The sequence below is a fragment of the Megascapheus bottae genome, chromosome 12 (genome assembly GCF_031878675.1).
Source record: "Megascapheus bottae isolate mThoBot1 chromosome 12, mThoBot2.hap1, whole genome shotgun sequence".
Lineage (NCBI taxonomy): Eukaryota > Metazoa > Chordata > Mammalia > Rodentia > Geomyidae > Megascapheus > Megascapheus bottae.
In genome coordinates, this window is record NC_143520.1 from 22,107,274 (window position 1) to 22,121,474 (window position 14,201).

At 38.2% G+C, this 14,201-nt stretch overlaps 1 protein-coding gene across 1 annotated transcript in view; it reads left to right on the forward strand.

Moving 5' to 3' along the window:
* The window catches only part of LOC150056322 (coiled-coil domain-containing protein 148-like), a 168,977-nt gene that overhangs the window by 120,601 nt on the left and 34,175 nt on the right, over window positions 1–14,201 (forward strand). The window contains exons 9-10 of the mRNA XM_090342795.1: window positions 3,094–3,232; window positions 5,988–6,194. Of these exons, the coding sequence (XP_090198921.1) occupies window positions 3,094–3,232; window positions 5,988–6,194 (346 nt within the window). The remainder of the gene's footprint in view (window positions 1–3,093; window positions 3,233–5,987; window positions 6,195–14,201) is intronic.

Genomic DNA, 14,201 nt, shown 5'->3' on the forward strand with positions numbered 1-14,201 from the left:
AATTCTCTATGTTATTTTGTCTGCCAGTTCTGGGGCTTGAAACTCAGGGCTTGGGTGCTGTTCTTGAGCTTTTTTGCTTGAGGCTGGCACTCTACTACTTGAGCCACAGCTCTACTTCTATCTTTTGGGTGACTAATTAGAGATAAATGTTTTCTCATAGACTTTCCTGTCTGGTCTGGCTTTGAACCGCAGTTCTCAGATCTCAGTCTCCTGAATAGCTAGGATTACAAACATGAATAATTGCCATCCAGGTTTAATTTTCCTATTTGAAATGATTTATTTAAGGAAGGCTTTGACTATGTATGCATACAGAACTGATTCAGACAGAACCAAAACATTTGGTATGTTCAATGAACTCAGTAATCTCAAATCTCTCTCTCTCTCTCTCTCTCTCTCTCTCTCTCTCTCTCGCTCTCTCGCTCTCTCGCTCTCTCGCTCTCTCGCTCTCTCGCTCTCGCTCTCTCGCTCGCTCTTTTTCTCTCCCTCCTTCCCTCCCTCCCTTTTTATATTATGCTATCCTGAAGAACTATTGAGCATTCTGTTTTTTGGTGGATCACCTCTAACTCTCTTTCTCTTTTTATTATGGAGAAAATGGAGAATGTTTTCTTTTTTGAAAAATAATTCTTCTTTTTTTGTTAACTTGCTTCTGTGAAGTACTTTACAGAAAAGAAGTAACAGAAAAGATATTAATGGAATTCTCATTAGTATAACAAACTTAAAAGGCCTCTTATTTTGTTTTAAGTATTTTTCAGGGGCACAATGACAAATGAAAACTTTTCCGTATTGCACAATTAACTTTTTTTTTTTACCACATTTTTATTGTAATTAGTAAAAGGGTTACATGATATTTGCCAGATAAAAGGTGCATTAATTCACATACATTGATACCCTTTCACATGTCTTGGTACCCATTACCCTCCCCCCCACACTCCCCACCCATCTTGGTTTTTCCCCCTTCCCTATCAAATTTCAAATAACCAAATACAAATAAATTCAATATATCAGATAACAAAGTGAGATATTGTAACAATATGAGATAACCAAGGGACAGCAAAGGAGATGAGAGACAACATAGTACATTAAGGACAACAATCATTCATTATATGGCTTTTGTTTCAATATCCTGGAGGTCCTTTCAATCAGCGTCATATGGCCTTATGTATCAAGATTTTGCTCTATTGCAAATCTCTGCTAGTAGAGCCCAAGGTTTCTACTGATTATGATGAATGAGAGAAACCATTGAGCCTAAGTTCCTTTGAGTCTGGCTTACTTCACTTAATATGATTTTTTCTAAGTCTTTCCATTTCCTAACAAATGGGGCTATGTCATTCTTTCTGACAGCAGCATAGAATTCCATTGTGTACAAATACCACAACTTGTTGGTCCACTCCTCAACTGAGGGACATCTAGGTTGGTTCCATATCTTTGGTATGGTGAATAGTGCACAATTAACTTTAACATGTCAGATCATTGCTTTAGAGTAGAAATAAACAATGGCAAGTCTCCATCTTAGCTCAAAGAAATGTTTGTTGCTAATAATATTTCCTCTGATTGCATTTGTATTTGATTATTCTAATTTATTAAACAGGAATAATAATATGCAAATAAACTCAGACTATAAAGAGACATTAATTCAGTTTAGAGTTTTAACTTAATTCAACCTTATCACTTTGCATAAGGCTTTGCTAATATTTTATTTTGAATAGAAATCCTATGAAAGGGACAAGATTTTGAAGTGAAATGAACATGTGATTTGAAGGGAACCTTGAAATGATTCGGCTTATAAATGACTTATTTAGTGTTATAAAATATAGCAGTATTGACTATCTGTTTTACTCTAATATGAATTATTACCAGAAGGAAACAAAAGGTTAAGAGGATAAAGTAAGAGATAATGTTAGACTTTCCTTTAGGCTCTTAAATAGATCTTCCTCAGTCTATCTAATTGTGGATGTAATTCTCTATATTTATATTTTTCTCCAGTGTGGACACAGAAACTTTTTAGGAAAAGAAGAAAAGCCTTCTTCATCTGTGTAGACAAAAATTTATTATTTTTAAATTTTTTATCCTTTGGTTATTATTTTAAAATATTGACATAACTGTGAGATAAAATAAATACTTAAAAAATTGTCTCAGCTGGGTGTCAGTGGTTCCTGCTTGTACTCCTAGCTACTCAGGAAACTGAGGTCTGAGGATTATGATTCAGAGCCAGTTTGGGTGGGGAGATATGTGAGACTCTTATCTTTGATAAACTTTTCAGAAAAAGCTGAAAATGTTGCTTTAACTCCAGTGGTAGAGCACTAGCATAGAACTCAGAGAGAGCCTTAGTACAGAGCCCAGGCCCCTAGTTCAAGCCCCAGGACTGGTAAAAAAGAAAAGAAAAAGAAAGAAAGATTATGTCTCATCAAATTCTTCAAACTAAAAAAAAAGTTCTTCAAACTAGGCTTTTATTGGGCAACTCTAAGTGAAAAACCAAATTGTATAAGAATTCAGAAACATTTCTGTTACATTTTTCAATCAATAATTTTTGCTAACTTAAAATGTCTTGGGCTGGAAGCATGGCCAAGTGGTAGAGTGCTTGGCTTGCATTCATGAAGCCCTTGGTTCAATTCCTTTGTATCACATTCACAGAAAAAGCCAGGATTGGTGCTGTGGCTCAAGTAGCAGAACTCTAGCTTTGAGCAAAAAATGTCCAAGGACAGTGCCCTGGGTTCAAGCCCCAGGCAAAAAAAAATGTCTTAAGGTGGGGGTGTGGTCTAGTGGTAGAGTGCCTTGGGTTCAATTCCTTGGTACTACATACACAGAAGAAGCCATAAAAGGTGCTGTGGCTCAAATAGTACAGTGCTAGCCTTGAAAAAGCTCAAAGGCAGTGCCCAGGCCCTGAGTTCAAGCCTCAGAACTGGCAAAAAAAGACAAATATCTTAGCCACATGTGGTGATACCTGTCCATAATCCCAATGACTATGGAGAAAGGCTAGAGGAATTGAGAGCAATCTGAATAACATAGCATGCTTCATTTTGTGTAATTATCACTTACTGATGGCTTGAACAATTGAGGTTCCTGCATGTTGTAACATATCTTTGTTGTTTCCAGAAACTTTCAACTAAGTAAAGAAGATCACTGGGTTTACCAGATTGTGTTAGATCAATATTCTGGTGAACTTTTCGGTAGAAGGACTCTGTACCTGGACATGTTACAAAGATATTTTCCTCACAAAACTAGGCATGATTTGGTAAGTATGGGATCCTTCCTACATATTGAGTTGAATTGTTCTAGTGTTCACTAATGATTAAGTCATGTGCATGCACGTGTGTATGTGTGTGTGTGTGTGTGCGTGTGTGTGCATATGTTTGGTTTTCTACACTACAGAAAATAACAGATTACAGGTTGAAAGCTTGTGTATGTCCTTTTCTCAAGTCTGTCTGTGAGGATGATGAAAGGGCAGGTCCTTTCTTTCTCTTCTTACCACAGAGATCTTCCCCATGGCTCCTCAGCTGGTGTCTCCCATCAGGTACCCACCCTCATCAGTTCTACCATGTCTGAGTCTGGCCTGAAAGTGGAAGCTACTCTTTCATGTCTAGAGTCTGTCATGTCTCAGTTTTCTCTAGCCATTGGAAAGCCAAAACTTGTCCTGGAGAATGACTTTTACACATATCCTCCCCAACATCTGACAGTCTGGCCCCACTACATGGATCTAACACACAAATACAGAGCCCAGAACACAACTAAATGTTTATCCTATGGTGGACAAAACCACAAAGATAAGAAAATAGATGTACCACATCACCATTTAATTTTGCAACAATTCACCTTATATGTGGAAAACAAGCAAGCAAATTATTGGCTTTTAAATGAACTGTGCTACAAAATATTCTCACATATTCTGTACTTTTATAGATATTTCAAATTAACCAAGTAGCAACAGTCTGTATTTATAGAAGTTAACTCTCTGCTTGTCCTGTAGAACTTTCTTTGACATATATAACAGCTGATGAACAGCACATCACTCGTTTCCTTATTTTCTGGTACAGAAATGGAAACAAAAGGCACACAGCTAGTGTTATCATCCTCCCCTGACTTCCTACCCCTACCCCCACAACATTTGTCCCTTTTTCTTTTTGTGCCAGTCCTGGCGTTTGTCAACATAGGGACAGAGTGCTGTCCCTGAAAGGTTTTTAAATTTCCTCTCAAGATTAATGCTCTATCATTTTAGCTCAGTTCTACTTTGAGCTTTTTGGTGCTTAATGGGAGATAAGAATCTCATGAACTTTACTGTTCCAGATGGCTTTGAATCATGATCCTCAGATTTCAGCCTCTTTAGTTAGGATTACAGATGTGAGCTCTGAGTGTCCAGCTCAATTATTTGCTTTAATTCTGGTTTTTAACTGAGATCTGTTATGTAATGAAAAATTTGCTCTGGATGTATTTATTTATTTATTTTTTCTGTCATGGGGCTTGAACTCTGGGCCTGCATGCTGTCCCTGAGCTCTTCAGCTCAATGCTACAGCCCTACCCCTTGAGCCCCAGCCCCACTTCCGGTTTTCTAGTGGTTAGTTGGAGATAAGAATCTGACAGACTTTAGTGTCTGGGCTGGCTTTGAACTGAGATTTTCAGATCTCAGCATCCTGAGTAGCTAGGATTACAGGTGTGAGCCACTGCACCCAGCAAGGATTTATTTTTTTTCTCATTTGATTAAATTAAATCTTTTAACTTATATCAATTCCATTTGCTGCTACAACTAGCTATCAATATTACCTTTATATATTTATTTTTGTTTTTCTAATATCGATGTGATAGGAATTTTTTTATAATTTTTAATTATGAAGGTGATATGCAGAGGGGTGTAAGTCAGGCAATTAATTTATTTCTTTTTGAACAATGTCACTCCCTCCCTCATTTTCTCCCAGATTTACTTTCTATGTTGAATTGATAGTGTCTATTTCTTTATGGCATATGCCTCCTTTCTTAATTTTTTTCAGATATCAAATATGCTTTTGGGTTTATGGAACAAAGCTAGGATATTTACAGAACAGATTTTAGTAGGTAGTTTAAGTGATACCTTATTCTGTTTCCTTAACTGGATTAACCATACCTAAAATATTGTTTTTAGATAGGACACACCTTATCTTGTATGTTAGCTTCTTTTCTTTCTTGTGCATCAAAAAGTTACCATCAGTATAGAAAAAATAAGAACTTAGATCAGTGACTTTCAACTTCAGAAGACATACCTTTGAATGAGGAGATTTTTGGAATCACCTGCAGAAATTTTTCTCTTCTCAGATCCCTCTAGTACTATCTTCTTTCCAAACTTTGTACTTCTCATAGTTGAGATTCACCGAGGAGAGACTCCTGCTACCAGACAGGATACCATAACCCTCAAGAGTGAGGAAGTAACATCATTACCATAATTTAAGTTTAGGCATCTTAATCTCTAAGATTAGTCACTAACAACCAAGCCGAGTATCTTCTGATTAGTTAGTGCACTGACTAACTGAGACACTGATAGAAGTGTTAAAAGACTGTATTAAAATTATATATAGGTGGAAAAATTCTTTTCTGCTAGGCAAATCACCACTATTTAAAATCAAAAGTTGTCTGTGCTAGGGGCCGGGAGTTTGGCCTAGTGGTTAAAGTGCTTGCCTAGCATGCATGAAGACCTGGGTTCGATTTCTCGGCACCACATACATAGATAGCGTTCAGGCCCTGAGCTCAAGCCCAGGACTGGTAAAAAAAAAAAAAAAAAAAAAAAAAAAAAAGTTGTCTGTGCTGCCAGCCGGTAGGATTCCATCATGTATGATGAAAAAAATGCATTTATAGCATAAAATGACTTGTCCATGGCAGCAGTTAACTATTGGGAGACAAGTTAAGCTTTTCCCCATTTTTCAGAATCACAGGTTATAATTATTTTTATTCATTTTCATAACCATGACATGAACTACAGGTCTACCTTCGTGGTGATAAATGATGATCATTTATTATCTTTTCAGGTACAACATGAGAAATATTGTGTCCAGTATCAGTTTGCTAAGGAACAGCGAAAGATGCTGATAGAAAACTGGATTAAGAACAAGAAAGACTTTACACAGAAGGCAGTATTGACACTCCTTGAGGCCTGTGTAGCTCATGAACTGGAAAGCGCACTGGCAGAAGACAGGAAGAAGCAACAAGAATTGTGTGCTCATCTGAAAGCCAAGGTAGGGAGATTTTTAGGCATTTGTATAGGTTTCATTTGAGAACCTGTTTTTCTTTTTGCTTAAATTTAAACCTACCCTTCAGTTTCTCTATAAAGCCTACCTTGAGTGAAATTGTTAGTTTGAACCATAGGAAACCATAGTTCTTTCAAATAACATATGTCAGTACTCAGTATTTTTATAATGTCCAAAGTAAAGCTATAGGATATTAATGTTGAAATTTTTATGGGTATATCCAGCATGAACCATAGATGCTATATACTAGGATGAAGTGCTAGATGGAAAAATAGAGTGTAATTGTAAAGGAGCTAGATAATGTAATGCAATATATATAATTATATCAAAGATATTTTTTTTCTTTTTCTTTTTTGGCAAGTCTTGGGCTTGAGCTCAGGGCCTGACCACTGTCCTTGGACTTTATCAAAGCTAGAGCTCTACCACTTGAGCCTCAGCACCACTTCCAGCTTTTTTCTATGTATGTGGTACCAAGGAATCGAACCCAGGTCTTTGTGCATGCTAGGCAAACACTCTACCACTAGGCAAAACTCCTGACCTCAAAGATATTTTTTAGAAGCTACATTATAGCTGGGTAGTGGTGGTGCATATCTGTAATCCTAGCTACTTGTAAGACTCAGATTAGGAGTATCCGGTTCAAGGACAGTCTGGGCAGAAAAGTTTATGAGAGTCCTCTACAATTAAGAACTGTGAACGGAGGCATGCATCTGTTATCTTAGCTAAGACAGGAAGCCTAAGAGAGGTGGATCGTGACCCACATATGCTCCTGGATAGAATGCAAGACTCATTCTCAAAACAACCAGCTCAGCAAAAGGTGAAGTAAATATATGAAGAAGAGAAAGGGCACTTGTCAGAAGATATATTGGGGCAAGCTTTGCTGGGCTATGAATACCTTCCACAAAGTGTGGGGTAAGAAATTGAGTAATCCTTTTGTAGTTGGCCTGATCAAGGGCTGATGTTCAATGCTCACAGGGAAATCAACAGCAGTAGCCACAGTGGCAGAACTGAAAGCAGTATCTGCTGTGTTGGAATGACTAGCACCTCCACGCTAGTCATAGTGTGTGAGGCCTGATGAGATCCACGGCCAACCCCCCGTGTATTAAATAGAAAAGGCCTAGCAAAACAAATTATTCTCAGGCACAGCAGAGATGTAGCCAAGCGCCCAAGTCATGGTTTGATGATGTATGATAGGGTAAGATGATGGCACAACAAGAAATTTTATTCGCTTAATAGAAATAAAAACCTGCAAGACGTTATACTACAGCAATGAATAGGTATATAAAAACAAATGTCCCTGTTTTATAACACTAGAGGAAAGTGCTTGCTCTGCATTATTTTTTAATAAACCAGAGAGATATTTCTTTTTATACTGCATAAGTTTAGGCCCTAAAAGGAATAGAATTGTAGCTGGTCTGTGACAGACTATGGCACTTAGATGTATTCATTCCTCAGTGTAGGCTGATAGGAAATGCACAGGATTAGGGGCCAGGACAAATCCTTCTCCCACTGCTATGTTTAGGTTTATTAAGCACACACCATTATTAGCTCTTGAGCTATAGTGCAATTGATGTTTACTTTGCATTGCATTGCATGAGGTAAACAAATATGCCAGAATATACACAGTACTTAAGTATACTATTGGATAAAGTTAACTTACATACACAACCAGGTAAACATCATTGAGATTATGATCTAGAAAGTTTCCTTCCGCTCAGGAGAATCCCTTGTGGCTCTTCTCAGTAAATATTACCCCATTTGTCACTGCTGTTCAGACCATAGACGAGGTTTTTTTGTTTGTTTGTTTGTTTTTGTTGTTGTTGTTTGTCTGTCCTGGGGCTAAACTCAGAGCCTGGGCACTGTCTTTGGGCTTTCTCAAGGCCAGCGTTCTACCACTTGAGCCACAGCAACACTTCTGGCTTTTTCTGTGTTTGTGGTATCAAGGAATCAAACCCAGGGCTTTAGGCAAGCATTCTATTATTAAGCTATACTCCTGGCCCCCATAAGTTTTGTCTAGTCCAGGGCTTCATGTGAATCTAATCACACATTAGATTCATTCCAGATGCCCCTGTCTGTTCCTTCTTTCCTTTACATTACATTCATTTGATCTTTTCATCATTGTGTTGTATTTCACTGTGTGCGTATACTATGATTTGTTTATATGTGTTCCTGGTCATAGATATGTCCATTCTTTCCAGAAATTTTTGCCATTCTGATCATGATACTATGGGTATTCTTGAACATATCTTTTGATTAACACACCTGCTAATTTTTATGGAATATTTAGCTAATTAATATTGTCAAAATAGTTTTGAAAACTGATTGAATAAATTTGCAATTTATTTCATTTTGCTTCATATATTCATTAACTCTGATATTACCAGTTTATAATTAGCACTAATTGGTAAATGAATGTGGTACCAAGTTATATTCTTAAATTATATTTTGAATAAGATATTTAGCAACTTTTTATGTTCTTACCACCCAGTTTGTGATTCGCTTTTGTCAATTATCCACTCAAATCTGTTATCCATTTTTTTCTTCAGTAGTCTTTGTATTTTTTATTCATTTGTATGTTCTTTATACATTTTGAGGGCAAGTTGTATTTCTTTGCTTGTACATTTTCCTCATGAATGTTTTTTTTTTATTTTGGAGGCATTGCAGTTTGAACGTAGGTCCTGAACTTGCCAGCTAAGGACTCCATCTCTCAAGCCCCACCCTTAGTCTTTATTGGTATTCGTAGATGAATGAAATTTACTTTTGCATAAAGTACTGATTTTTAGTTTTGTGTGTTTTTGAGAGCTAAATGATCCACAATAAAGTTATCACTTCTAAAAGAAAGTTCTATGAGTCCTGACAAATTTGTGACAGTCAAGATATAAAATAGTCTATCATTCTCAGAATGCTTCATACTTCCCTGTAAGAGATTCCTCACCCACCACCAACCTTGGGCAACCACTGATCTGCTCTCTGTCTCCCTAGTTTCACCTGTTCAAGAATGGTCATATAAATAAACACAGACACATAGAGTAGATGAGATTAAGAATGAGATTTTCTTTACTTGTAATCTGCATTTGAGATCAAGCCACGTTGTTTATTATCAGTAGTCTCTTCTCTTGTGTCAATAGTTGTTTCTATGAACATACCATACTTTAGTTGTATTCAGGATTTTGTAACTTACATTACTTGGCTTTAGGTTTCTCTGTGAGCCTGTGTCACTGAGGAGGTCTCTACCCTATTCCGGTTCCCTCTGCTGTGTTACACTGTAGTAGACGCTTGGTAGTTAGGTAAATAGGCTTTCTGCTTTCCTGCTGCATCTCTGTTCTCAGGCTTACCTATTCAGCTACCCTGCCTGTTTCCTCATGCCATACAAACAGCCTCCTGCCTTTGGTGGTTCTTATAAAGCTGACATTTTCCTGCTCCTCCTCAGGAAGAGATTGTTTCTTTAGCTACAGTGCTCTGAGGGCTTGCCGCTCTTTCTGTAGTCTGCAGCCAGCTGATCTTCTAGCTTGTTTGAGTTTGCCAAGACCTATACCATCTTTGGAGGCTCCTCTGTGCTCCTGTCCTGGCCCCAATCATTGCTTCCGAGTGCTCTGCAAGATTGGTGGAGGATGGGGCCGGGAGTTTGGCCTAGTGGTTAAAGTGCTTGCCTAGCATGCATGAAGACCCGGGTTCGATTCCTCGGTACCACATACATAGAAAAAAGCCGGAATTGGTGCTGGGGCTCAAGTGGTAGAGCTCTAGCCTTGAGAAAGTCCAAGGACAGTGCTCAGGCCCTGAGCCCAAGCCCAGGACTGGCAAAAAAAAAAAAAAGAAAAAAAAAGATTGGTGGAGGAAAGCTGTGAATGGGTGCAAATCCCAGTGTCTCATCTCACAACTTCTATTTTCTTATGCTCTGCTAAATCATTAAATTTATGAGTTCATTAGAATTTGAGTTCACTTCAGTGAGGGAAATTTCTGCTTGCTCCTGTGATGAGCTTATCAGTTCTCTGCTGCGGAAAGGCCGTTTCTCACATTTCATCAGCCCTTGGATGAGTCAGCCTTGCCTAAACTTCACGCTGTGGTTTTGTTTTGTGAGCTCTACCCTTTGAGGGGCTTTTTAAAAAGTCCCAATGTAAGTAACTTAGCTTTTTGAATTTTTCTGTGTAAATGGAAGTAATGATTCTTTCCTATTTTCTATTCGCAAATGGAAGCTAGCTGAAGTGCTTACTATGCATCAATGTTATGTTTTAAAAACATGTTCTTTATTTATTCATGGATTTTTTAAAAATTGCCTTTAAGTAGTTGTATAAAGGAGTTGCCATTCAACAAAACAATTGCTGTTCATCACTTTTTGATGTGTCCTATTTAAGAAACTGTTGTCTAGAGGAAGGGGAGACAGAGGGTCATTGTTACAAGCATCCTGCCCAAGATGTTTTCCCAGCTCAAATGGGACAACTCTTATGTTGCAACCTGATAGGTCAGGAGAAGTGGCTCGAAGGAAAACTGTATGCCTTACATTAAAGGCACACTTGTCCAAGAACAACCCCTGCAGATATCAAGGCAACAGAATTGTTAGGAAGGCACAAGTCAGCACTAACTACTGAGTTTTTGTTGGAGAAATGCCAGTCAGTGGTCAGTGAGATGTTTGCTGTTTTTTTTTAGCATGCCTTCCTTCAGGTTCTGAGCATGTAAGAATAAGAAGGGAAACCATAAACAGAATAGAGGAAAGACATATTAATCTACTGCAACTGGATACTGATCTTATGAATTGTTTTCTTTTTTGCTAGTGCTGGGGATTGAACTAGAAGCCCTTATGTTTGCAGAACAGGTAGTATACCACTTCAGCCTCTCTTGCAGCTCTGTTTGCTCTCAGGTCTTGTTTATGCTCAGGGTCAGCCTTCCTGCAGAGCTGGCATTATCATTATATTCAACTAACACTTTGCTTTTGCATTAACTTTATTGAATCAAGAATGTTATCATTCTATTGCGTTTGATCTGATGACAGGAATAATTTCTAAATGGGAAACTGTTGCGATTATTTTTCACACATCATGCTTTCTAGTGTGTTGGGCATAGTTTACTAATTGTCTCCTGTTTATGAGACATTCTAAGGGATGTTCTCTATGTCCTTTCTGTCATAAATTTAGGTCGAGATGTGCAGAGGTTGCTGTAGAACATTCCCTCCTGAATTCAGGGGCACGTGGCATTTCCTCTGAGAGCATGCTCACAACAGGGTTGTCATGTTTTGAAGATGATTTTAGTAAGAGCCTCTAGGTTTGTGTTCTGAAAACTTAATTTGGCAAAATTGAGAGATAGAGGATCATAATGCTGGTCCCATATAGTGAATTAGCTCATGTGAAACAAGACTATTATAAAGCAAAATTACCCCACATCCCTGGCCCCTTCCTCACGCAGCCTCTTTTTCTTTCTTCTTTCTCTCTACATTGCCCAGCAGGGCCCATCTAAACTGTGAATTTAGGGGTCTAAGCATCTAAGGATTAAAAGGATAAACCATAATCCGAACACAGAGGAAAGACATATTAATCTACCAGAACTGGATAATGATTTTGTAAATTTTGGTTTTGGTAGTGCTAGGGTTTGAACTCAGAGCTTCATACTTACAAAGCAAGTTCTTTACACATTATCCAGCACCAGGTACTTTCAGTTGTAACAATAGCTTTAGGGAGATATAGTGTAAAGGCTAAATGTTGACAGTGAATGGAGACATTTGAACAGAAAATTTGATTCTCTTTCCTATAGTAATAGTGTTATTTTTGGCATTTGTCTTCCTAATAGGGCTTGAGGCCAATTAAATTATAGCTGGGACCAAGAATGTATTATCAAAGGAAGAGGCAAATCTAGAGTAATTTTTAAAAAGTTAAATTATGATTTTTAACATAAAAACTTAGAGAATTATCCCTACCATCATTTTACAAATCTGAAGACTGAGCCTAAAAAGATGGAGTACCTAATCAAAGGTTCACAGTAGCTTCTTCAGTTAAAATTCAATGCCATCTCAGCCTCATACAGTTTGCATACAAGAATCCTGCAATATAATTGAAGATATTTATTATGTTGTAAATTCCAGCATGCTATATATTAGATTCATAGGATGTGAAACATATTACTTCATTGTATTGTAAATTTGACCTTTCTGAAACTAATATGCTAACTATAATAAACATTAATTAAACATTTAACCATGATTTTGTCCTTAGCCTTAGAATTTAAAGGGCCTTTTCCTAGGGGATGATTTAGATGACTTGTGCCTTCTAAAAAAGTAGTAAAGGAATTGTGAAATAATGCATACCCTCTTTGTTTTGGTTTTCTTAGTTTGGTTTTCTGTCAGTAATGACTGCTGTAGCAAGCAGAGCCATTTAGATATCTCACCAGAGGGAGAGATGAAAGGGGAAAGCAAAAGTATTCATTCTCCACAAAACCTGCTTGTTTTAGCAGCAGTGGGGCATGAGTTCATAACCTCATGCTTGCTAAGGCTGGTTGGTGCAATACAGCTCAGACACATCTCCAGCAAAACCTGCTTGTTGATTCCCTAGGTTCTCCTGGTCTGTAATCCCTACACAGTGTCTACCCTATATCACTGCACTCTTGATTTCTTTACATGTTTGTCTTTCTACAGTCTGCTTGGGGACTCTCTTTCCAGAGCTGTCACATAGTTTCTTTCTTTGCCTCCTTGGTAGATGGCTCAGTTTGGCTGGGAACAAGGAATAACATGGGAACCCACCATGCCACATGAGAGGTCAGGGTCCTGTCTATTGCCTTCCCATCCCTTTAATAATCTGTTCAGAGTGCTCACCAGTCTCTTATCTAATATCATACACTCATGCACCCAGACTCCTCGGAGACAATGATGTCCTACTTTATCCAGGCGATTAAGTCACTGAGAAATAAAAATATTCCAAATTCTTTCCTCTCTCACACTGGGTCTTTCTGTCCCTTGCCAGTCCCTGGCCTTCCTCCAATATGCTCAAGATTAGTCCTTCTCCCTAAGGTTAGGAACTCTGACCCACTTAATACCTTAACACTTTAATATTTCCTACGTGTGACTTCCTTATTCTGTTCAATGTTTCCCTCTGCCAGTCGATATGGTTGAATCCTTCCAAAGAAGGCTTATCTTGGATTTTGTCATGCTCTATTGTAAGGAGAACCTATGTCTATATGTTCATTTGCAACCCAATTTTTTTCAAGTAATAATCTATGTTATTGTCATAATTCTTCCTTCCTTCCTTCCTTCCTTCCTTCCTTCCTTCCTTCCTTCCTTCCTTCCTTCCTTCCTTCCTTCCTTCTTCCTCTTCCCCTCCTCCTCTTCGTCCTTCTTCTTCTTCTTCTTCTTCTTCTTCTTCTTCTTCTTCTTCTTCTTCTTCTTCTTCTTCTTCTTCTTCTTCTTCTTCTTCTTCCTCGTCGTCGTCGTCGTCGTCGTCGTCGTCGTCGTCGTCATGGGGCTTGAAACTCTGGGCCTGTGCACTGTCCCTCAGCTCTTCATCTCAAGGCTGGTACTTGCACTATGGCACCATTCCCAGTTTTCTGATGGTTAAATGGAGATGAGTCTCACCGACTTTAGTGCCTGGGCAGGCTTTGAAATGTGATCCTTAGATCTCAGCCTCCTGAATAATTAGTATTACAGGCATGAGCTACCATACTTGATGCAGTGAAAATTCTTTTTATCCCTCTAGTCTGAAGTTTTCTTCTTTTCTCAAGGTTATGATTATTGCATTACTTAACCCAATCACTCTTTATTCTCACCCTCCCGAATTTCTCTATTTAATTTACCTGTTGACCATTCACTTTTTATTTGCTTCCTCCCTTGGCCTCTGTAAAGGATTAACGTTGCCATAATGCAACTTATTCTTTGTCTGTCTGTGTATTTCCAATTGTCTCTCTCCTAAAATGCTGGAGTCCTCCAGGTCATTGCCCTTTCTCTTTGCTCTTCTTTCTCTACTTCATTAGCCCCAGGACCTTCACAGCACCCTCAAGATTTCACCTACAAACATGTGTTAA